The sequence below is a fragment of the Plectropomus leopardus genome, chromosome 12, assembly GCF_026936395.1.
Source record: "Plectropomus leopardus strain MGB_pleo_1.0 chromosome 12, ASM2693639v1, whole genome shotgun sequence".
NCBI classification, from domain to species: Eukaryota; Metazoa; Chordata; class Actinopteri; order Perciformes; family Serranidae; genus Plectropomus; species Plectropomus leopardus.
The window spans coordinates 27,872,474-27,898,685 of NC_142187.1; the positions used below are offsets into that span (position 1 = coordinate 27,872,474).

Genomic DNA, 26,212 nt, shown 5'->3' on the forward strand with positions numbered 1-26,212 from the left:
CCTTCAGCCTTTTTTCAAGGAATAGTTTGACATTTAGTATCGTGCTTCTTTCGTACTCAGAGTTAGATGAGAGGACTGATAACACTCTCATGAGGCAGTTAGCCTAGCTTAGCATAATGACTGGAAGCACAGAGAAACTGTTTTTGACAAGTAACAGCCTACTCATCAGTCCGCTTCTGTGCACCATCTCCACCACTGTTGGTGGGTTTCAGTTAACCCTTAAATTGCACAAATTGAAATTGCAAATATAAAATATGTCTAATGGAAACATGTAAATTAAAAAAAAAATCCCATTTCAACACTCACATGAGGTGGTATTTCAGGCAATTTGAAAAAGCCATATTTAGTAAAACTGCAATGGAAACACTTTTTTGGCTTTTACATGTCACATCATGCTATGACTATACACTTGTCGATAGGAACTGGCTCCCTTAGGTATGATGCAGCTGGCAATACAAGAGGTGTTACTGCATCACATAACTCTTAAAAAGTTGAGTGTTTCATTTAGAAGTTTTGAATCCACAATTCCTCTGTGAAATTGGGGACTGTCACCTCCCAGAAATCCCTCATACGTGGCCGCTCCCATGTATAAGGGGGCTTGCCTTTCCATTATTGCTTGCATAACACTCCTATATCGCCTTCTCTTGGAAATAATGGCAGTTAGTGTGGTGGCTGCAATAAAAATAAACCTGCTAATGTTTGAACATCCGTGCTGCTTGGAATGTTACCTCAAGAGGAGAAGTTGCATTACATCATCCAGTGGAAATGCAGTTATCTGCAATTATGTTGTATCGACATTTCAAAAATATCACTTAAGGTTTGCGCCAATCTGTAAGGGAAACCCTCCTAGTAACAGCAAAACTCTACAGGTCTTTTCACATGTGCTGCAAACCTGAAATTACCTTGACATTACTTGCAGGAGCTGTAAGTGAGAAAAACAATGTCTGAATCCGTTGGATCGGACATTAAACAGACTTTACTGTGTTAACGCCCTTGTACATAGTGCGTTTAATGTGGGATTGAGCCCATGCCGGATAGAGCAGGTAATTTTTCATCGAATTCACTGCAAGCAAGTGGCCATGTTGATGACATTTCCAACTAGACAGGTGACAATTTGGGAACTTCTGTCTGTAAGGGCTGCTGAAATAATCAGAAAAAGTCAAGGGACAGACACCGTTGACCGTGGTGTAATTTGCATCATGTCCTACCGCCCGCTCTACTCAGGTGTCACCGCTTGCCGAAACCAAATGGATTAGTTGGTTTATGTAGCACACTTATGTGCATGTTACACGTATGAAAGAGAAATCAGGCCCGGATATTATCTAGAGTTCATATGATGAAACAGCTTTGGAAGTTATTACTGCTTTGCCATCAAAGCTACAAATTGTTGTTTTTAAATGTCTGTTAGTGCACAGATTAAAGAAACATAATGAAATGTGCAAATAAGGTAGCTTTAAGGTGCTGCGCAACGTACTCTTGAACTTTGGACAGACTCAGGCTAGCTGTTTCCAGTCTTAATGCTAAGCTAAGCTCATCACCTCCTCACACCAGCTCCAAATTCAACGTGTAGCATGGTATTGATCTTCTCGTCTCTCTGAATGAGAAGTATTTTCCAAACTGTTGAACTCTTCCTTTCACATGTCATCTGTCTGTGGCCTCCACACATAGTTGTGTGCTGGCAGGGAAATATGTTCTATGCTTCTCGTATGTCCTCAGTGTGGAGAGGAATGAGGTCCTTGACTCATTTTGACATCTGCTTTCCACAAGAGGTCTATTATCCCACTGAGAGTGTGTCCAAACCTGAGAAGTTGCTGAGCCACTTCCCGTATCCATACTGGAAGTTTATTCAGTCCAAACCTATATACTCAGAGCGAGAGGTGGAGGGGGAGTCGGCACCGTGGGCCTTCAGGGTCTGTGTGCTGTGTCAGCAATGTGCCGAGGGGAGAGGGGGATGGAAAAAGAAACCTCAAGTGGAGATGATTTCACAAAAATGTATATATTTCTATATTATACAGCTGCTTTTTTCATTGTAGTGTTCATCAGTGCTCAGAGGTTGTTTGTTCTTTTATCAATATGCTTTTTCTCTGATTCAAGGGGGGAACATTTATCACCAGTTTTATTTTCGTCTGAGGAGTCGCATTCCTTGCTCGACTTATTTTTGGGAGCACAACAGCAAGTGGTTTTAATTTACGGGGACTTTATTACCAGAGAAGAATGTTTTCGGAATGCCTGCCTGTTACTTACAACCTCCTCCAGGGCATGCATGCATGCAGTTCGTGTTCTGTTGTCCTAATGAAAGATTACTCGCTCGTGTTTTCAATAAAGAGCGGAGTGAGTTGCAGGAGGAGGAGGAGGAGAGAGGCAGAAAACATTAGAGGATTACAAAGACGTAGACACTAACAACAGGGTAACAAAACAAGAAGACAGATAAAACAACACAGAGCCCTGCTGGGTTGTCTTGTTGTTGATCTTATCCCAGACCTGCAGATCTGCAGGAGCGGTCTGTGACTGGTCAAAAGGATGGTGGGTCAATCCTGGATTGACCAATGACAGGCAGGCGGGAATTCATCCCAGACACGACACAAATCACTGCATCCCGGCATGGGGCCAGCGTAAAGCATGTGAGGATTTCTGCTGAGAGCGTTAGTGGAGGGGACAGGCGTAGGTCAGCTGCAGGTCAGTTGAACAAACCACTGCACTCAAGAGCGGCCCTTTGTTTAAAACTCAGCCTAATACAGCTGATAATGACTCAAAGAGAGATGGTGATAAGGCAAAGTCTGCTGCAGCATGTTGGCAGTCTGTAGAGGAATGTGTTCACAAAGTGGAGGCTTAGTGCAAGTCAGCATGTCTTCAACTGGGATATAACTGTGCATGCAGCCAAACATGAGACTCACAGATCATCAAAATGACAAGAAAAAAGGTATCTCAGAGGGAAAAAATGTTTTTCAGTCCTTTATTATGTCCTTTGTTGTTAAAGAGCAGAACAATTTTTTCTCAGCATCTCTGTGGATTGCATCTATCCTAAACAATTCTGTCTTATATCACTTATGTCAGCCAACATAAGGTACCAATGCAGAAGGTAAGGTGTCCTTTATATACTGAGAGCCATTGTTAATTTCCAGGTCTGAACAGTGAAGCTCTTGCGGGAAGTCTCTTAAAAGTGCATTCTTTCTAATGGCCAGCAGGGGCCGACTCCACTGGTTTTATAATAACAAAAAACAAGATGGAGATAGCAAAAAGGCCAAACTCTAGGCTTCAAAACAGAAGTCAGTAAGCCAGTGAGAGACATCACGGTGGCTACGTTAGCCTGCTCTTACTGAAAAAACATCCACTCAGGTTTACTGTGCAAGCAGCTTATAATGACCCATACTTTTGTTTACTGTAAGGTGGCACTCTCTAGTGGACGTAGGAATTATTTTATGAACAGAGGAGGAAGTGACAAGGCATAACATAAAGACAGACAAAGCCCGCCGAATGTTTGTGTCAAACAAACACAGGACTTTCACCCAGGAGACCAGTATTAATGTCTCAAAGTCAACATTGAGTTTTGCTATTATAACAATCTATCCTAGTCTGATAGTATGTGGTATCTGTAGCATGCCTGCTAGTGACAATATGATGTGTCAGTAGTATATGTCCTTTTGGGGCTGATCATACAAGTAGTTTTGAAAGTCAGTGGAAATCGACATATTCTGTGAGTTAGGTATGAGAAAGCATTGGGCTATGTCCACCTTTTTTTATATAGTCCATTGAGAAAACCAGTAATGTTGCGTTCACACGTGCTCTTGTCTCTCAGGAGTATGTACATAATTTACTTTCACATGCTCTAAATGGACAGTTAGTTTCTTACATTGCTGCTATACTGGTACACAACTTTTATGTGTTGTTAAAGTTATGTCATAGAGAATTTGGATATTATGATTTCAAAAATCAGCTTTTTTTCATTTTGCTATAAGTTCTTTTATGTATTGAGTGAAGCAAACAAATATATTCTTCAGATTCACAAGGGAATTCAAATGTGAGTGGTTGTCATCAAGTTGTTGGGCCCACAGGTCCGAGGTCATTTGGATAAAGTTGCACCTTTCTTGACCTCCCCACTTCTTGCAAATGAGTGCTGTTGGAGTTTTTGAGTAGTAATAGTAGCAGAATGAATCGTATCCTGTTGCCTCTCCAGTGTTTTAGTGTGTGTGTATGAACAGAGTGTATACGTGTGAATATCAGGGTGGTGGATGGGCCTATAGTGTCAGGAAACCAGAGTTAGTGCTCTGTTGCAGACCAACAAATGCTGTTGGGTTGTTTTAAACTCTAACCATAATTTTAGTCACCAAACCTCAACCACACTTAATCTACTGTAACCATATCTTATCCATACTGTGGCAAACCCCATGGCAACATCTGAATGAACATCAACACATTTTAAGAAAAACATTCACATAAATCTAAATACAAGAGGTGGCTAGGAAGATAAAGGGGAAGCAGCATGGACACAGTGCTCAGCATTGGCGTATGCAGATAGTAACAGTGCCAAATTTTTAACATGGTCTGTCTGGTATTAGACACAGAACATTTATATATGGATGGCATATGGGACAGCCTGGACTACTACATGGCTCTATTTTTTTATCAAGCTGGGAGTCCAAAATGAGCTCCAGCTGCCTTGACTTCCATCTTATCTTCATAGCAGGAACATATTAGACACATACAGTACCGACATTCCTATGGAGTCATTAGATGAGCAGCTCCTATTAATTAAATGTGTCAATGACAAAAGATTTCAGATATGAAGCACGACAGTTCTGGAGTTGCAATGGAGCTTCTGTCAGTTGGCGGTTTTACATAAAGCTGTATTTTTTTTTTTTTAACCGAAATCGGCCTAACCACCTCATCAAACTTCTTCACACAACTCCACGCTACGTGTCCCAGAGGCATACGCTAACCAATGGCAACGACACGCCTACAGCCAACTGTCATCTGATAGGGTGTCTTCTTTCACATAATGGAGGTTTGTCAGGCTCTCCTTTCGCAGCAGGTTTTGGCTCTGTCACAAGAATCACACACACAACTGCAAGTGTCTGACTCCATTTTCTGTCAACAAGTCTCAGATAGGCTGAAAAGTTCAGCTTCAGTATTACACTTGATGGAGGTCTTTTGGCTCCAGAGAGGGCCAACATCAACCTCTCTGCTTCCTCTCTTTGAAAAACAGCAGAAAGCTAGAATGAAAAATGTCTATTTTTCTTTGTTCTGCTGTGAGTCAGTGTGCTGCTCACTATATGACCCTGCGTTCGCTGCTCTGGCTGTGATTATGTTGGCCCTACATCAGCACACTGCTCTTCTTGTTTATGCTTTTGTACTTGTTTTTTTTTAGATACACAAAAATGTCTGTGTGTTGTGCGAAGAAGCCAGCCATGCAGAGTTTTTCCGTTGACTCAGTTCTCAAGTGTTTTAGATGACTGTTTCTAGTCAGGCATGCGTTTGTGTATTCACATCTATACATCTGCTGCAAAGGAAAATATCAGAACCAGTTGGTGTTTCTGAAAACACTTAAGCAGCTTTTATGTTTGCAGGATTAATAGCACTATGATTAGTACAATAGTTATGTGTTTTTCAACCACATTACACAAAAACTGATTTTCACACTAACTTCTTGAAATAGCCATGTTTTGATGTTATTTGGCTAGATTTTGCTTTCTTAATGTAGACAAGAGTCACACACAAGGCTCTGCAGCAGACGAGTATGCCTTTCCGTTTTTGTTTTTTCCCTGGTGTTCACTGTCAAGGTTAAATCATGCTGTAGAGAGCTATATGAAGGCAAGGGAAAATGCTGCAGTTGTTGATTTTTTTTTTACATCTTGTGTTCAATGTCTCTCAAACTTGGGCCGACTAAATTTTGAACCATGTTTGAGCACTGCTTGGGTGAAGACAGACAGTATTTAGTGACATCTTGTCATTGCATCATGCATGCAAAGGAGTTAAAATGAGCACGTCCAGCCAGGTGATGAATCAATTGGAGTTCGTACTGATTTATACCTGTGACTACAGCAGAGTCATTTGTCTTGGGAGTGAATGCAGATTTTAACCTTTCCCTTTAAATGCAAAAGCCAGTTGTCATTGATGTTAGTGTTTTTTTAACCAATAGGAAAGTGGCTTAATTTTGCGGTTCACTGACAACAGTTCAGTATTTAACACCATAGTTTCCTCCTGGCTAGTTACAAAACCTGCTGAGATTAGACACCTCATTGTGCCTGTCGATCCTCCACTTCCTGACAGGCAGACCCCAAGGTGGTGAAAGTTGGAGGAAACACCTCTTTCACCCTCATTCTCAACACTGGAGCACCCCAGGGCTGCATTTGGGGTCCCCCACTGTATTCCCTGTACGCACACAACTGTGTAGCCATCTATGATTCCAACACCCTCACCAAGTTTGCTGATGACACAGCTGTGGTGGACCTGATCGCAGATAACAATGAAAAAGACTACATGAAAGAAGTAGCGGACCTGACCAGCTATTGTCAGGACAAAAACCTACACCTGAATATCTGCAAAACTAAGGAGATGAGTGGACTTTGGGAAGAAGCAGCAATGTAACTATGACCCCATTAATATCGATGGGTCCTCGGTGAACAGGGTGGGTAGCTTTAAGTATCTTGGTGTCCACATCTCCCAGGGCCTGACCTGATCACTGCATACTGACTAAATGATGAGAAAGTCAAGGAAGAGACTATTTCACCTCTTGATGCCTGAGTATAATCCGGCTACTTCTTCCAATACTGAGGAGTTTCTACTCTTGCTATCAAAAGCATAGTACAGAAACGGCATCAAACAGGACCGCAAGGCTTTACAAAGTGTAGTTTGTTCACCTGAACATAATAGGTGCTGCTCTACCCCGTATAAAGGATGTTTACACCAGGTGTTGCAAGAAAAAGGCCAGGAGAATCATTAAAGATCCCAACCACCCGTATATTGGCCTTTTCCTCTTGTTGAGGTCAGTAAGAAGGTGCCTGTTACACCAGGCCAGCACTGACAGGAAGAGCGTAATTCCACCTCATTATTCAGTTTGACATGTTGGCCGTTTCCGATGTAATTTACAGTCGGCATTGATTAGCAATTGCTATGAGCAGTTAGCTTAACATATGTTATGCAGACCAAGATCTGCTGATTTAAGAGATGTGATTTCTGTATAGTCATTCACAACAACCTGTATATTGTGACAGCTGCACTCAAGCTAGTCATCATTTTGTGGCCATTTTTCTGCCGCTGATACAGGAAAATGACATGCTTATTCTTAAGATTCTGATGTGCGTAGTTGTTTAAGAGGTCTTGAACCAGGTTTAAGAGCACTTTTATCAAAGCCACTGTTTTAGGTGGCAAAAACTAAAACTAGCCGATGCAATTAAAAGAGTGTATGATTAGATCAACACCAGCAATAAGTAAGAAAATATGTTATAATTCTACTTTGGAGATTTAGAATATGGCATCTTTTGATAAAACCTGTTTAATAATACTTTACATCACTACTAGTTTTGATGAGGACCACAGTGCAGCTACACTTGCCTGAGCTGGAAGTTAGACCACCCTTTCTGTGGTCAGCATCTTACCCCAAAAGTAAAGCCAGATTTGACTGGACCGCTGGCTGGGTCCACAGTGTGTGGTTTTATTGGCTCTACTGGGCGATGAAGCTTAAAAGTGGTGTGCAGTGATGGGGTGGAGAACAGCACAAACGCGGGCCGATGATCGTCAGACTGGGTGATGATTGTTGCTGATTCAGAATCTTAAGTGCTTTCACGGCGGGCCACCCAGCAGGCGTGACCACACGAAAACCCAACTACACAGATGGTCCGTGGAGTTAACTTCAGTGTTCAACTTGGCACCCGAGCCGTGGTTTTGGGTTCACATGAATGTGTAATGATATATTCTTAACCCGCATGACAAAATACGTCTCAGTTTATTTGTGTTCGTGTTGTTGTGGTGAGGTAGAGATTAGAGTCAGGCTCTTTGATTGATCTCAGCGCGTTTGATTTTTAAATGTCGTCCAAGGTACAGATAGTTCTCTGGGGCTTCACTGTGGGAGCCATTATAAATAAAATCTTTCTTCAGACTAACGTGGTTACAATTATAGATTTTTTTTACATTGATCACACTTATATAATCCACATTTCACAACCAGAGTGACACATTTTTCCTGTTAATAGAAAAATAAGTTGGACAAAAATGGGTTCTTGAGAAATAATGAGATCAGAGGCACGTCAGATTGCTACATGGATGTTTCAGTTTATAAATACAACATCCCGTAAGTTCTGGCTTTATTAGACCCTCTTGTGCACTTTGCTTAACCCAGGGAATGACTGAAACCAGTGATGGAAACGGTTTTATATCTAATATGAGTTTTGCCATTGGAACTTGTTCCATATGTGTTCTTTTATAATAACCATGTTTCTTATGTTGGCAGACTACATCACTAATATGAAGCACCTTAGGATTTAGACTGGGTTCTTGAGCCAAATCGGATCAGCCACTGCTCTCCATGTCAAGCTGGATCCAAAATTAGTGGTCATTTGGGTGCATTTTGACATTGATAAGCTTACTTTGTAAACCAAGAACAAAATATATTAATACACATGTACTGAATATAACATTTATTGCCCCTAAGGGGATTTGTCTTCCATGAGCAGCAGCAGGTTTCAGCAGGTGACCTCAAAGACACGTTTTTGGCCGTGACTGATGAATTATACCATATGAAAAAATTTTGCACAAATGTCTAATACAGTAAAATAAGGAAGTGATGACATTTGGTGTCCAAAAGGTCAGATTCACTGTAAAATCATGATTTTCTGCAAAAACACTTTTCTGGCAACAGGATCAGAAGGGGAGACATTTGGTCAGATACTGAATTAGTGGCACTAATCTTGGGTGTCCATCTTTAAACTGTGCTAACTGCATAGACTTTCTGTGCTGTCGGGTTGACTATGTGTGTGAAGCATCCATGTTTTAGAATTTGTAGCTTCTTTGCATCGACATCCACATTTGAATCATTATCTGCTGTCATAACTAGATGTAAGTTTAGAGAGAAACAGATGTAAACTATAAGTTGACTGGTTGGTGGAGACTTACAACTGAGAGGTGGTTATTGTAGTTATAGCAGTTCATTTTACTGCTTTCCAAGCTAACTAGCCATTAACTAACTCTCTGCAGCTGATGTGATGCTAATACAATATGCTCAGTGATTGCAGTTCACTGTTAGGCTAACTGTTGATTTTATGTATGAAGTCTTTTTACTTCTACTCTTATGAATGCTATATGTAGGTTTGTTGTGCTTTCTACAGGGACTTATGGTTGTCATTTCACTGGTAATACTGTTGTATCTTCCTGGCATGAGAAGATAACACTGGTAACTAATTGAGCAGTTAGACTATACTTTTGTGAATCCAGTTTGCTTGTTATCACACTTTTTCATTTTTACAACTGAGGACATGTACGTGCATTGCACATTTTAAAAAGTCATAGGTCAAAGACTAGATGTTCATATAGTTTGACTGGCATAGTGAAAGCGAGCTTCAGTGACCATCCCCCTCTTCCTCCTCTCTCTGAGGTTCTCATGGTCCTGTTTTGCTTGAAATTACCTCATTCCAAAACGCCAAAACTGGAACATGAGCAGGAGAAGCCAGGGGGTCTCAGGTTCTCCTCTCAGGCCAATAAATTTAGTTTATGACTTCCATGTTTTTATAAATTCACAGATGTGAATGTTGGTAATTAAAATGTGTGCTTTAAAGGAGCGCATTTTCTCACTGTAAATGTCATGCATTTCAGTTGGAGGTGTAATGTGCCAGAGGAGGGTACAAATTTTGTTCAGTACATAGTGTACAATAAAACATAAGGTAAATATAAAGGTAAAGCTAATTGGGATTTTATGTGTATTATTCTCAGCCTCAGTCCAGAGAAAGAGATGATTTAAAAAAAACAAAAAAAAACGTTGGACTTGGTTTGTATATACTTGTGTAATAATGGATTGTCAGGCTGGACTGAGTATCCTGGACCGTGTTTAGTACTACCACATATTTATGTTTAGTGGTCTCTTCTCGGCACAATACTGACTAAATGGTTTTCCGAGTCATTGTTGGTTTAGGTCCAGTTTTATACCACAGGGATAGAAAATAACAAAGTAACCAGTCTTTTTAGCCATAGAGATGCATAATCATTATTTGGACTGACATTTGTTGAGAGACACATAATTTAGGAGTTGAAATAAAGCTTACCATGAGTTAGAAAGTCCTGTGGTTGCATAAGTGTACATACTTGCATGTGCCTGCTTTAAAACATTCCTTTTTAATAGTGTAGATGCAGGTGCCATTTGAGTTGCATTTCACGGTTTCCCTGGGAATATTAATTCTCGATTACATTAAAAAAAAAAAAAAATCCTGCCTGCCAACACCTTTTTTGCTCGCCAGCTCACGCCGGACCTACATCACATCCCTGAAACTTGTGGCCGCAGAAGTAACTCTAACTTGTTTCTCCAAATCTCACCATCCACAGTGAGACCAGGAGACACACACTGAACCTGGATTTCAGTCTTTGATGGAAACTGCTGACTCAAACACAAGATTTTTTGATATCCAATCCTGGCCCACAAAGTATCCCCAATACAGTGGCCCAGCTTTGTTTATGAGGCACACTTGCGTGCTTAAAAGTCTGTCTCTTGAGATAGTGATATAGGACCCATTTGTCACAGTCTACCCTCTTCTAACCAAGCGCAGATGGGATGACAAAAGCAGATCTAATCAACTCCATGTTCACTGCTTCATTGGCTCTGTATCCCTGTTTTAATAGGCCAGTTAACTGTTTTCTCTACCAATTAGATTCTGTTTGTGACTTTTAGCACAAAAACAGCAGCCTGCTTGGCAAAAAAGAAATGCACCATTAAGTTTTCCCCTTAACAGTGAGCTCTGTTCCACTGAAAGATGCCATTTTTCTCCTTTTGCACGGTTTTGTCAACAGATTTACCGCTGTTCTTTTTTTTCCAAATCTTTCTCTCTTATTGTTACACAACTTCCATGGAACTTCCAATTGTCCAGAAGCATACCAGAGTGCTTGAAGGACTTGCAGGGAAAACATTATCTTTGAATGTGTATAGAAAGCAAAGAGGGCAGGTGATGATGGACAAGACTGGGCGTTTGAGTGATATATAAACAGGTTAGAGATTTTGTGTAAACTATTAAAAAAAACATATACACAACACACACACACATATACAGTATATACACACACACACACGATATATAGACATGACTTTCTTTTCATTATACTATCGATTCACTCAAAGTGGCGTTTTTTTGAAGACACCATAAGGACTTTCATCCTCTGTACTCATTGAAATAGAGGACCATCTCTTTGGAACAACCTACTCCCATCACTACAATCAACGTCTACATTATTGCTGTTCAAAAAACATCTGAAAAGGACCCTAATTTGCAAAGACTAGCACTTCATTAATTCTTTTGTGATGCATTTCACTTTGTAAATACAAACCTTTTGTCATTTGTTCATTTCTATAAATTTTTGTATTTAGCCTAGACTTGGAATTTTGATCAATTTTACAATCTTAAAATCTTAAAAAATGGCTCACTATAAGCCATTTTTGGCTTCTAACCTCTCCAGCACAATGTTGAAACTTTTGATTTTCTTTTTCTGTCTATTCTAGACATATGTATGTGCAAATAAAACTAAACTAAGCTAAGCTACACTACACTGATTTCCGGTGGTGCTGCTCTGTTTCGTTCATATCTGTAAGCTTTCAAAAAATGTGCACAAATACCGACAAAATGAAAGCAGATTATGGACAGAAGGCTCCACCTGTGTCCATATATGTGACTAACGTTGAGGATAAATAGAAGTCGCGTAGCGGACTGCATTGGAAAACATTTCTCCCAGACAGCTCCTTCAAAAATCAGTGTTCAATATAAAAACGCCGTCTTTGTTGTTTCACCAGATGATTTTAAAAGATTCATAATTTAAAATAAATCTTACAAAGAAAGAATGTATGCAGAGTGAGAAACAGATCAGAGATCCTGCTCTGCTATCCCCAAAAAAATAATTTACCTTTCCTTTAGTAAAGGATCTCTCTAACTTCCTACAGTCCTTAAGAACATTTTTTACAGGTCTCTCTCGTGGAAGACTTGAGGGATGATAGTTTGCTGAAGAGGATGTTTTCCAGAGATGCCTGTCCACATCTTACTGGATATCTCAGTATGGTGTTATTGTTATAGTCTGTGGTCAAGGCCTTCAAAGGATGCTGTTTAGCTTGGTCAGCTTTAGGCAATGAGTTTGTGTGTACATGTGTGAGTACAGTATGTGTAATGAGGGCATGTCATCCTGTTCAGACATGCAGCCATCTATATGTTATTTTTCTTTAAACAACCCAACAAACCCCTGATCTCCTTACTCATCATGAGCACCACTAAGAAGGTTTCTTATAAAAACACCAAAAATAGCCCTCAGAAGGCAACGCTTAAAAAAAAGTTCGCTTATTCATGTGATGCTTGGCATGAAGGTATTATGTATCAAATGTTTGCATGCGTCCTTTGATTGGGCTCCACAGTAACAAGGTCCAGATGTTCCAGAGGAGTGGGGCCCAATTTAAAGTGTCATAAACCTGTTAGCAGCGGGTGAAAAAAACATGGCCCAGGCCAGCTCAGCAATTCAAGGACCCTAATGTCTTAGTAATTTGTCTCAGTGGTAACTTCCTCTGTTGGAGAGTGTTTACTTGTTAACATTCCAGTTGGCGACTGTTAATACTGGGGTAGCTATAAGGGCCAGTGGGGGACACCACGACCCCAGCACACCTTGTTAGCTCACTTAGAGGTTCAGCATTGCCTCATGAATGAAGTCAGAAGCACCACTTCTCAGTTTTTAGAGCCCAAGCTGCGCAAGATAAATAAAAACAATTGCATCAGTCTAAATGCATTGTATTGCAAAAGAGATTATTTACCCAGATTCAACTGTAGTACATGGACAAATCTGCTAACAGGAAGTGGCAAAACCAAACTCTGGGGTAAGTGAAAGACAGTCTGTCTGCTAAGCCTGTCCACCGCATTGGTCCAGACCATAGATTGTATGTAAAGATGGACGACACGCCCCCATTTACCCCCACTATGCTTACATGAAGCTAAAATATCCCACATATGGCCATTGTCATCTTGTGCTGGTGACATCATTCAAAGCCGAAGTCTGTGCAATAGTAATACAACCCTGCAACCCTTACATTACCCTTATCCCAGCCTCTGTTTTGACCTAACACTTCATAAAACGCTCACTTAGCATTTTCCTCTCTGTTCCTGCTTCCAGACCAAAGGCCGAAGGGGGCTGATCATGGACTGATGGTGGACGAGTGACATAGCTGCTCCATCCATAGCTATTACCACTCATGTTTTGTCCCTGTATACATAGCAAGTGTATTGGCAGTGCAGTCACTTTTTCCAAACTTCCAAAACACTGCAACCAAGCCAGCCGCAGCCACCTCGCCACTGCGAAGTTAGTTTGAAGTTGGATATTTGAAAGACGTTCACTTTGGATCCAACAGCGGTTTCTTAAATTCGCTTTTTCCTGATGTCCACATTAGGAGGACAGAATAAGCTCACTTAAAAATCCCTCCAGTTTACTGCTGGGAGCTGATGCGGACCCTATGAATAGAACCAGTGACTGCAGCCCTCCGCTGAAATTCAAGTACTTCTGAGCCTTAACACACTAAAACAAACATGATAATAAACAATGCCAGCATGTTAACATTAGAATTACTAAGTTGCACATTTTCTGAAAGCCGTCTTTTAAGTGGGTTGCCATAATGAGAGAAATCAACTTAATTTATGGAAGGAAAAAAATATTGTTTCATAGCGATCCACTGTGGTTTGATTTATATACATTTATGTGTCTACTTCTTTGCATTCTAGTTTGTTGAGTCAATTTTTAAGCCAAATTGTTTCAGTAAGGCTGATTATGGAAATTACAAACTGTAACTTGAGCCACAATTAGATGTAATCGTAGTTTTGACAGTTTCTAGACAGATACCACATAGTAGTGTAGCCACTTTGAAGAAAAATATGTGTTTCCTCTGGAAATGTGATACAAAAATGCAGCATTTGGCAGCATTATAATCTGTCAGACTCCATCCAGGTGGAGCGGAGAGGCATGGCCTGTCTGTGCGACTGCTGGTTTTTGGCTTGCAACCACATTCGGCTGTGGTAGCCACCCAGTTACTGTATATAAAATAGTATTAACACTCTGCACAAAGGGTCTTCACACAAAAAGGCTCTAGTCTGTAAAGGCTTTCTTTGTGTTGCCATGGAAGTTTCCACTGCCAGCCAGGAGGGAGACGGGGTATGCAGGCAAGTCTAATGGCAGGTACACGGAATAAGGGAATAAGTGTTGAGATTTTTTTTCTTTGACTGACTCACAGTCCAAATGAAATACAGCTGTTTAACAGACACCACACTGGACTGCCCCCATCTTTCTCTCTGTGCCTCTTTTCTTGTCATCCCTGTTTTTCTCTGCTCCTGAACCACAACTGACCATAACTTCTTCTTAGTATCAGTATCAACTTAGACAACTTGGGACCATTAACTGTAATGTATCTGACCAGTGTGAGAGCTGCACACAGAACAAATTTGACAAGAAGCAAAAACATAGGTATTATAAACTTCTGTTTTCCACTTTTCTAAAAAAAATCCAATGGAAAAATCCCATAGATCTTTTGTTGAGGGAACCAGGCAGAGAGATGTCAGCTTGGGTTGGCCTAAAAGTAACATCACACCTGTAGCACTCTATTGGACAAATTCAGTTCTTGACCTGAGGATAACCCTAAGGGATCACTAAAGCTGTAAGAATTCATCTCCACGGGTATATGAATGTTTGTGCCAAATGTCATGACAATCCATCTACTATATTGAGATATTTTATTGGATAACTCAACATTTGACCAGCAAGAGGAAGAGGTATGGGCTCACAATACATATCTTCATTATTATTATTGTTATTTTATTCTACGTTAAGTACCTTCCTTTGTATATATACATACATATATATATATATATATTTGCAATTTATGCCCTTTTAACGAATATTTCATTCAGTTGCTGCTTGTTTCTGCTGCAACAAAACAATTTCCTTCACAGGATTAATAAAGTATCTACCAGAATTATTAGAAATCATCCTCTGGACACCATGAATTTCTTATGCCAATTTTTTGATTATCTATCAAATTGCTGATATATGTTAGACTGGACCAAAGTGGTGGGCCAACTAACAGAACAACAATGTCATCCCTAGATAAATGCTCATGGATATTTATTTTTGTCCTGGTCCGTAAGCTCAGCCCGTAAGTGATTATGTAAATACAAAAAAAACAGGCCAAAACTGGAATACATGGTTCTCACTTGACAGCGGTAATATGTAAGATACAGTACACTTCATGTTACCTTCGCTCTTTCTAGGCTTTTCTGGCATTTATTTACCTCTTGGGGATAATCTGGCTGGATTCCATCTTGTTGATTGGGACGTCCTGGCTGCCAGCCAGCTCCTTAACTCTCAACAGGCTCAGTCCCTCCGTGTTGTGCACTGGGCCGTTTGGTTTAGCAATGTGTTTTCAGTCAGCTCATGACATGTATGTGTCAGCATGTTTATGTACTGTGGTAGTTTATGCGTAGACAGCAAGAAGTCTCAGTGGGCCTGTGGATATGAAATATGACACACTTACTGACTGGTGAGGTACATGATGGGGGGCTCTAACACAAAACTGTACACAGTAAGCTGTACACTGAAAGAAAATATGATGATGACTTTTAGATTTGAAGGTTGTATTTGATTTTCTTACATCAAAATTTTCATGATCCTTGGAATTTTGCTTTGAAAAGATGTTGCTTGCTCGGATTATCAGTATCAGGATAATACACAATATAAGTTCAGTCGCAGAAATGTTTGCGATACTTTTTTATGATTATCTCAACAAACCTTAAAGGTATACAATTCATCCTTATTCCCAAGTTGTCATATACAGACGCTTTGTCATGTCCCCTCGGCGTCTGATACCGACACACCCTTTAGTGTATCTTTGTGATGCACAGCTAAAACACATTGTAACTGTGGTTAATCTTATGATATGGACATGTTAATGTTTAGGCAACAAAATTACGTGTTGTGTTGATTGTTACATACAGTAGGGTTGTTACATAACATGTAACATTTGTATTATGTAACATTATTTTAATACAACAGTGATTTTTGGTTTCACACAGGACGTCAGAACAGGTAATATAACATTAAAGCAATACTGACACTTGTTTTCACAGGTGACACCAACTGTGGGAAAGTCTGCTATTGTTTGACCCGTCTACCTCCCTATCCTCCCACTCGACCTTTGTGGACTTTCTTGTTCTTCATCCTGCATCAGCTGCTCTCAGTGTCAAATATTCTGTGGATGGGTTTACATAGGAGTGAGTTTGTTGTGGATATCACATGTCGAAGGACGTGACAAAGCATAGGTATTTGGAGATCTGGAAATGAGAATGGGCTGAGGTATCCTATGCAGGATTTCCTAAAAATAAAAAAAGCAATACAGCCTATAGGTTGATACAAAACTAATCCCTCACAACCATCACTTATGACTCACTAGAAGTGTATTTTCCTGCAGAGACTCTGCCCTCTGCATGTATTTTCCTATTTTATTTTGCTGTGTCCAAGACATTTCTTGGTGTATAGCCCCCTGCCAATAACAATACAGGTAGTAGCAGCAGCACTCATCTGAGAAGAAGCTACAAAAATTGGTACGAGAAACACCAAATTGACAAAGCTTTTATTTTAGATATGTTTGGGCCCTTCTTAAGCGCAGTGGGAGGGTGGAAGGTTTCATATAAAAAATAGAGACCATGTGCAAGACCATTAGCTACCTGTATCCAAGTTTAGCCCATGAAAATCAAGGACATAGTGCCGGAAAAATGCAAATTTAGAAGGATGAAATGCCAAGTGGACAAAGATCGTTTCCCAACAACAGAGTTACCCGTAATCTGGTGTTGGCTTTCAGTTTTGCTAGCAAGATTGTTTACTAACAGTTTACCCACAATTGCAGAATACATTTAACATCTTCATTTTGTGACAAAGCAAACCAACAAAGAACTAGTTGGTCCGCGTCTAGTGTGGACATAGAAACCCAGAAGTTTTATTTTCTTTCTGCATTCTATGTAACACAATACTGCAGCTACCTTTGATTTGCTTTTCATCATTACTGTGTGCCACATTGCTGACAGAATCGTTGCTCATACAATAGCCCTCAGAGAGGAACAGAAAACACTGCAGTGACATGTGGTGGGAAAATGTTGCGACCCTGGAAGGAGCTACTGGCTGTTCTGCCCAGAGTGAATTTCCATGTTAGTTCAGTGGAAGCATCATTTTTGTGAGAACATGACAGTCTGGTTTAGTACATTTTTGCAGCCAGGTTCTACAGCCAAGTATGTGATGGTGTGAACTTTAATTTTACCGTCATAGACATGCCTCATGATTTGCAAATAGCTTCAAGATCCATGTTGGAAGTCAGAATCCAAAGATGATCGAGCACTTTCCATTGCTGCCCCCTCATTAAGAACAGTTTTTAAGTACATTGATTGTTAGGTCTTCCTTTATGTGATGCAACCTTTAAACCCTGTCTTAGAAAGTACTCAACTAATATAGTTTTGCTCTTCTTGTTAGGGCATTGTACCAAGAAGAATTTGCTTTTGTATGTTATTAGTGTTAGAAAAGTTAATTATTAAAGCATGTAGAATTTAAAAATCTTGATTAAACCTGTGAGAAAGTATTTGAAATTCAGTGACCCTGAAAGCGTCGAATGATACTGCCACCATGTTCGAACGCCAATGAACACAGAAATACCACCCCCGCTTTGCCCTTGACGCAGGACCTGCAGACGGTCGGCTGCTTGTTTACATGGTGTGATGTTGTCCTTTAAGCAGCATGTGGTCAGGACCAGTGGGGGGGGGGTTCTCTGATGAAGCTCTCTGTGCTGGATCCCAACATGAGGCTCTCAGCACACATAAGGACAACAGTGGCCTGCATATCCATGTCTGGGTCCACGGCTGGGCCCCTTTGAGGTGGTCAGACGAGATGTTTGCACAGATGTGTGGGTCCAAAGCCGAGAGGCCAAATCCCAGTACCCTTCTGGTGGTCCTGGCTCACCCCTGACTGGGAAGGATGGAGTCTCTTGTGGCTACACATTCGCTCCCATCACGGGTGACATGACTTAAAGGGACAGAGAAAGGCCTCTGAAACTCTTAGGGGGAGAAGTTATATGAAGATACAAGTTGGAGAATTTTTTAAGTTTCCCCTGCGGAAACAAACGACCTACCTGAACTCCAAGGAACATGTTTTGAATTTGAAAGTGATGCAAAATGGTAAAATCATGGAAATGATCAGAAGTCCAACTTGAATTCCACCCTAAAAACAGCACAACGAAACACAAGCAGTCAGATGATCAGACAGTTCGTAATCAAACTGCCAGATTAGCCAAGAGAAGAATAACGCCCTGTTTACACCAGGTATTGAAATGTGTCTTGTGGATCATAAGTTGTCAGTTCCAAGTACGGACAAAAATGCACCCAATGCATCTTCAATGCATCCTCAGATCCCGTCGCTCAGATCACATTCAGATGTTGTCTAAGTTGCATATGGCCACATTCTGTCAGAAGTGTGTACACTAAGGGCCACACTGAAGGGCCGCCTACTCAGCTGGAGAGCACTGTTCATGCCCTGTGTTCAGTTTAATTCAGTTCAGTTTTATTTATTAAAAGTAAATCAGCACAAATCACAATTTGCCTCAGAATACAATATCCCTGTCCTTAGACCCTCACATCGACAAAGGAAAAACTCCCCCAAGAAAACCCAAGTACAGGGGGAAAAATGGAAGAAACCTCAGCAAACTGCAAACATATACATTTTCTTCTCCATCACAGGAAGTGCCCTCTTTCTTTTATCTTATCTTTTAATTTTTGGCAGACTAGACATAGGATTTTTTTTAGTTGCTGCCCCCTGCTGGTTAAAAACAATATTGTATTTTGTCTTTGCAAATGGAAATAATCATATATTTATTTGAATTTAGAGCAGGAAAGTGACATCCGATCTCAAGCGGTCACTCAAGATGCATGTGTAAACATATTCTAATGCCAGGTGTAAACAGGGCGAAAGACCAACTTTTTATTTGAAGTTCTTGCTTTAGTTGTTAATTATTTCCCAAATTTACGATTGTCTGACATCCTATTTTTAGCAGTGCTGCCCCATTTTAAGATACAATGTCATGATTGACAGAGAGAAAGTAATAACCATGTTGCACTGATACATCACATTTTAATTACCCTAAATATTAAGAGATGTTTAATATCATGACAATGAAAGTATATTTTTAACCTTTGTGCCTTTGCTCAGGCTATTTATTTTATATCCTTCCTCTCTCATAGTGTTACCAGTGCTCTCTCTTCCCAGAAAATCAGATTTTAAGTTACTTCCATCTACTGAAAGATCTTTATTGCCTGTTGTGAGTACAAACCAGCTGCCCTCTCTCTTCTTGCTAGAGGCTTCATGGTCAGTTCTAATGAAGTCAAGTAAACATCCTGCCTATATTATAATGTTTAGCATTGTATCACGTGGTGTTGGTGGTTTTCAGGACATAGTGTTAAGACTTGTGAACATCTGTGCTATGAATGACCAAAAATTTCACTGCACCGCGGCTTTAGGTTGGATGGCAGCGAGGAATGACACAGAAAGTGAAATGGTAGTGTTTTGTTTCTCTGTCGTATGGCGAACACATGTGCAGTGTTTTTAAAGTTTGGTTCTGAGTCTTACGCATGACAGCAAATGTTTTCAATTGATACTTGGCTGAAGAAAGGCACAGTGTGTCCCACTTTAGACACGCAGTACTAAACTTAGTTATGAAATGGAAAAAATACCCCATGTGATTTAGATTTTGAATGAAAACTTTTGGTGTATTTTTATTAACTTCTCGCTCCAGTTGCACAATATTTGAGTTACTACTGTTTGTTTGTACTACCTCTGTTACTAAGATGAGGCAGACTTACTGTATACTCTGCCCTGATTCATGACACAAAGTCTGTTGTGTGTTGCAGGTATTCAGGAGGGTACAGAGTGCACCAAGTGTAAAAATGACTGGGCACTGAGGGCGGCTATCGCACTGCTCTATGTGCTCTGTGCCCTGCTCACTATAGCAGTGGCTGTCCTTGGGTACAAAGGTAAGTCAAACTGCACTCGAATAAATTGCCTTTTGCACAGTAGTTGAGTTTTTCATGTTTCTGCTGCAGTCCTTGACCTTCATAGTACAGATTTTAAAGCTGTGGTCACATGACACAAATCCTAGAACATTTAGTCTTACATTCAGCAAAGAAAAAAACTGGGTTTTTAAGCCCACAGCCTCTGGATTCACTTTCACAGATCCACTTTCTTTAAAACCTATCTGCCCAGTAATATAACCACCTCATCCAGTACCACTATACCACTGCCTACTGCTAGTATCCAAAGGTTCCTGAAAAGTCAGAAAATCTTAAATTGTCTAGGTTTAAGCCATCAATCAGTTATTAGTTATCTTATTTTAGACAAATCTTCCGTTGTTTTTAGCCAAATATTGGACAGATTGCCTTATTTTGGTTTCCAGAGGATATCCTACTGATGTTGGTGATTTCCTGATCTTTTATAATTATATTTATAGCAACATCCCAATAGCCAGGAAAAACATTTGCAATGAACATTTCTACAAACCACAGATACATTGTACATTCTTTTGTAGCAGATACATTGAAACTTATGTTTCACAACAATGCTTTGGTTAACATGAGGTTAGACACTTGGTTATGGTTTGGAAAAGATCACATTTTGTTTCGCCCATGTTTGGTGGCAAATGTCACTGAGAAATGCTTCAAAGGGTCGCTAAAATGTGGTTTTGTTTGTATTTGGTATTAAACATTAGTCTTCAGTGGTCTGCAGCTTAGCAGGCGTCTCTCCTCAGTGACACACAACCTCCCGACCTCCCAATGGCAAGATCAACTTATATTTGACATCACGAAACATGCAAATGTAACATGTTTGTGGTTTGCAGAAACGTACGTGAATGTGAACGTTTTCTTTTGGTAACTGGGCTGATAGCGCCTTAATCAAGTCAAAATCTTTAATCTGTCCAGTAAATTGGGTGGAGGGCATAAGCTTGCAGTAGAAAGTAGCATTTGTTTGCATGTTAGCTAGCATGCTAAACTGAGATTGTGACCATAGCAGACATATTCTGTTAAAGTCATCCTGTTAACATTGTCATTGTAAGCATGTTTAGCATGCTAACATACTGACATTAGCATTGATCTCAAAGCAGAACTTGCTTAAGTTCAGCTTTAAGAGTTGCTAGCATGGTTGCAGACTTTTAGGCTTGTTATTTTGTGTTTTTTGATTGTAAAAAAAGTTGTTTAGCATCAATCGAATCAACCAACTTCAAAGGGTCAACTGGGAAAAGAATCCGTTCAACTGTTGATGTTCTTATTTGTAGTCTCCAAATGAATTTATAAATAAAATTTATATTTTAGAAGATTATCCCTTCATGTCCTTCATGTCCATGTGCAGTCCCTCTGGCTTTGTCTTTCTCTCTGAGGTTTGATGAGAGTCAAAATGTTGTGTCATTGCAATCGAATGCAAAGCTAAGTCCAACCAAGTCAGAGTTCAGTAAGAGTAAGATTTACCATTTGAAGAGACTCCCTTGACAGATTTCATTGTTTAACCTCCACTGAAATGATATCTTTCGGACACTGGCCAGAGTTTGAGATTAGAAACATAGTTGTTTGTGCAACATTGTCCTTACTGCAGCCCATTTCAGCTGTTTCTCCCTGTTTGAACCAGGGCGATAATGTTAAATAGAAACAGAAGGGAATACCAGATATCTCAAACGCCTTCGATATGGAGTGCACTTTTATGTATTGTTCAGCCTTACACATTTGTGGCCCCAATCAATCATAGAAAACCTGTCAAAACATCTCTGAGCAAAAGAACTGAAGTCCTACCTCCTCCACAGGCATCCTAACCTGCTAAAACATGGATTTTATTCAATTATTTTATTTGAAATAGAAGTTAAGATCTAAATCTGAGACGTGACCAGTGAGTGCTGTCAGGATTGTTTTGGGTTTCCAGCTTTGGGTTTGCATGGAGCCCATGTGATTTTGGTGGTTTGGGTTTAATGTCTACCAGATGACCACGCAGCGACTACCCTGGCTTAACAGCCCAGAGGAGATTTTATGGCTTGGTAGCAATTTGTTGTCTCATGAACCGCAGGTTGACTAACAAATGGGTGTAAGTGTCCAACATAGTTTGCAAGAAGCAAGAGAAGGCCAAGATCTGTGTTGTTTTCCTCTTTTCTATACCATTAAAACACCACATACTGTTGTTAACCAGCCAACATAAACAGTTTTCTGCACTAATTCTTAATCTTGGACCCCCAAATGACGCAATTTGTTAAATGTTAAGGTACTGTATGTGCAACCTGCTTTGTCACTAAGTGTGTGCTCCTGCAGCATTGATCAGCATTAATCTGTGTGGCCTCTTGTTGGATAACTAAGTATGGCTCATAATTTCACAATAGGCAGCCAATGAGCCTTACTCGATGTAGCAACCTTATATAACTCATAATGCTTTTCCAATACAGGACTGCGGGGGATGGAAAGATTAAGAGAGAGGAATAAGAAGGTATGCTGACATCAGGGAGAAAGATAGTGTGGCAGGCATTGCTGTCACTGTTAAGTGTTGCAGTAATATAGCAATATAGAATGAATATTGGAAATAAACAAGGCAGATACAGCTTTTCTCAATACTCAACAAGATAAAGACATTTTAGAGGAGAGAGAACGAGGTGAGACTCAAGCTGCATACTCTCAGCAGTTGACCAACCGCTCTTTGAAACTGGTCCTGTGTGTTTTTGTCCCAAGTGCCTGTTATTGTTTCGTGTTTTTGTCACTTCTGGAATGATAACAGGGGAAAGCTAAGGATGTTTTCCAGGGCAGTTTTTAGACGCCCACGTACCGACAGAAAAACAAACGGCAGAGGAGAGGAGATGGACTCTTTGTTGCAGATGTGCGGAGGAGAGAGGGAGAGAGCGGGACCAGAGTGTGCTAGTGTGGTATTCATCATGTGTTTGACATTGTTTATACTGAAGTGGAATTTGTGAATGTGCTCTGAAAAATCGAGATTTGTATCGATCAACAGATGTGGAGTTGCCAGGTTACAAAAAAAAATCGGGAACTCTTAAATCTGTTCAACATCCTGTGTTCAGAATTGCTGTTTGCAGTTATTCAGTGGAGGGGAATGAATGCAGCAGCACCCTCTGCTGTTCACTATCAGCTTGTCTGAGTAAATTCTCTGTTTACACATAAGTTTCACAGGATTTATAGGTATTTATGAGTGGTGGAAGAGACATTCAGATTCTTTACTTAAGCAAAAGAAGCATTGCCACGTAAAATTACTCGTTCTCCAGTAAAAGTATTGCATTTAAAAACTTTCTAAAGTGAAAGCGTGTAAGTAGTATCAGCAAAATGTAAGTGATCATAAGTAAACATTCTTATACTTATCTACCTCATAGATCCTTTATAGCCAATAGAAGGTCATATTTCACAGGGAATGCAATTCCTGCATCAGTATCTGTGAAAGTTTCCTCTCGCCAAACAGTGAGAGAAAATATTGCATCACAATATTGTCTATTTAATTTTTTTGCTTTTTCCCTGTAAGTGTATCTACTGTACATATCTATTTACACTGTCTCTTTCATCTATTGTCAGTGGTCCAGAAAATGGACAATGTCACAGAGGGCATGCAGAATTATGGAGGCAAGATCAATGCTGTGGAGACCGACTTAAAGAAACTAGGTAAGTCTCATTGGCACAAGATAAGATATAGATAGATAGATAGATAGATAGATAGATAGATAGATAGATAGAAACTGTTTAAACACAACGCTTATGGTTTTGCTTCTATTGTTCAAGGTTAAAGTAATAATAATAATAATATTGGCTCAGTATTGGCAGATATTGGCTTTAAAATGAAATTTCAGCAGAAATCAGCCAATAATATCACAAACCAATATTTCTTTCCTTTATTGATAAAGTGAACATGTACAAAACATCAGTCATAAGTTGAAGTATTTTTCTTATTTTGCACAATGAATGAATGTCACATACATTGTAAAGCATTGTATTTTATGTCTCCATCTGCTGGTGGGCCATCACAGTAAGCGTATGCATAATATGATGTTAATTCCACAGCAGAGACGATCATTAAAATTAGGTTGGGAAAAAGCAGATATGTCAATATTGGTATTAGTTATCAGCCAGAAAATCCAGTACCATGCATTCCTAACAGAAATATATCTAATGAGTGCATGAAAGAAGTCGAAGATCTTTAACTTAAGCCTTTGAAAAATATGCTGTTTAGTATATATACAGTTTTTACCTACATCAGCTGAGAACATAAACATTTTCTATTAACTGATAAATTTGTGTTTCACCACTTTAGATGATCAGGCAGGAGAGAAATCGGTTAATACCACAAGTGACATCAAAACATTCAAGTCAGATCTGGAGGCTTTGCAGAACCAGCTGACTGATATTGCCCTCAGGGCGACCAGAAACAGGGATGTGCTGGATGAGCTTCAGATCACTGGAGATGACATGCAGAACGGCCACGTCTCCCTGCAGAGTGTTTTGCAGAGCAACGAGGCCTCACTGCGCGGGGTCAACCAGACCTTGGCCTCCTACAGCCGCATGATTGACAACCTCCAGACAGACACTGCATGGCTCCAGTCAGAGATACAGGGCCAGGTCAAAGTGCAGAGCCAGACTCAGGTTAGTATCAGCGCACTAAACATCACGCAGTCCCAACAGCGGAATCTGCTCAGCACGCTGCAGAAGACGGTGGAGGACGCAGGCCAGGCGGTGCAGAAACTGAAGAATGACTATCAGGGTCTGCAGCAGACAGCCAGGCAGACCCGCTCTGACACAGAGTGGCTAAAAGAAAAAGTACAGAACCTCCAGGTTTTGGCAGCCAATAATTCAGCCCTGGCTCGCTCCAATGGAGAAGCTCTGGATGATTTGGGGGCTCAGCTCAGCACGCTAGCCAGCCAGATCCAGAACACCTCAGCTCTCAGTGAGGAGCGCAGCCAGAACCTGCATGAACTGATGGACCACCAGAGAGACCACGATAACGCCACCTCATCTAAGTTTGATGAGATGGAAGCACGATTAGACAAACAAGAGAACGACATGGACCGTGTGAACGGAAACGTGAGCTTCACCACACAGCTCCTAGGCGCCATCAGCTCCGATCTTAACGGCCTGAGGTTTTGTGCTGAGACAGTGATGCGACACACAGACCTGTTAGTGGGGCTGAATAGCAGTGTGACGGAGGCTAGCACAGATAGCAAAGAGCTGCGCACGCAGCAGGACGAGCTGGCGGCCAGATTGGACAGAGAGGTCAACAACCTCTCCATGGTGATGGAGGAGATGAAGCTGGTGGACTCCAAGCACTCACAGCTCATCACCAACTTCACCATCATGCAGGGTAAGAATAATGATGAATTTATTTGACATATATTGGTGTCATTGTTCAGGAGGTTTTTACAGAATGATCCACAAAGGTCTTTTCTGTTCCTAAACAAATAGGTGATTAAAACCAGTTCAAAAACACTAAATTAAGTACTTTCACATTGCAAATCAGTGTTTCTCCGACGACATTTGGCATTATGGAGACGGGTCAGTAGCCCAGCACATGCTAATGTGTGCTCACTTTTTTTCTCTGATAACTTAGAATCCAGATGTTCAAAAGGTTATTACTGGGAGCCGAATTATCTTCAGAGGTCTCTTCCTCTCCTAAACAAATGGACCGAGTTAAACAAACCAGTAAAAACACTGAATAAAGTAGTTTCACTTTACAAATCTGTGTTTCTCCGACAACGTTGGACCGTCTAATGTGTGCTCACCTTTTTTTCTAATCCAGACATTCAGGGTTTTTTTTTTAACATGAGTCAAATTATCTGCAGAGGTCCCCTCCTTTCCAAGACAAATGGATTTAAACTAGTAAAAATGCTGTATAAAGGAGTTCCACAGAAATCACAAATCAGAGTCTCTCCTACTCTGTTTGACATGTGCTCACCTTATTT

The 26,212-nt window shown here is 40.4% G+C and overlaps 1 protein-coding gene across 4 annotated transcripts in view; it reads left to right on the forward strand.

Annotated features, from left to right (window-relative positions):
* Positions 1-26,212, forward strand: part of colec12 (collectin sub-family member 12) — a 46,977-nt gene that overhangs the window by 15,113 nt on the left and 5,652 nt on the right. For all 4 annotated transcript variants that reach the window (XM_088085703.1, XM_088085704.1, XM_088085702.1 and 1 more), the window contains 3 exons: positions 20,148-20,270; positions 23,838-23,924; positions 24,571-25,614. In XM_088085703.1, coding sequence (XP_087941829.1) covers positions 20,148-20,270; positions 23,838-23,924; positions 24,571-25,614 — 1,254 coding nt within the window. The remainder of the gene's footprint in view (positions 1-20,147; positions 20,271-23,837; positions 23,925-24,570; positions 25,615-26,212) is intronic.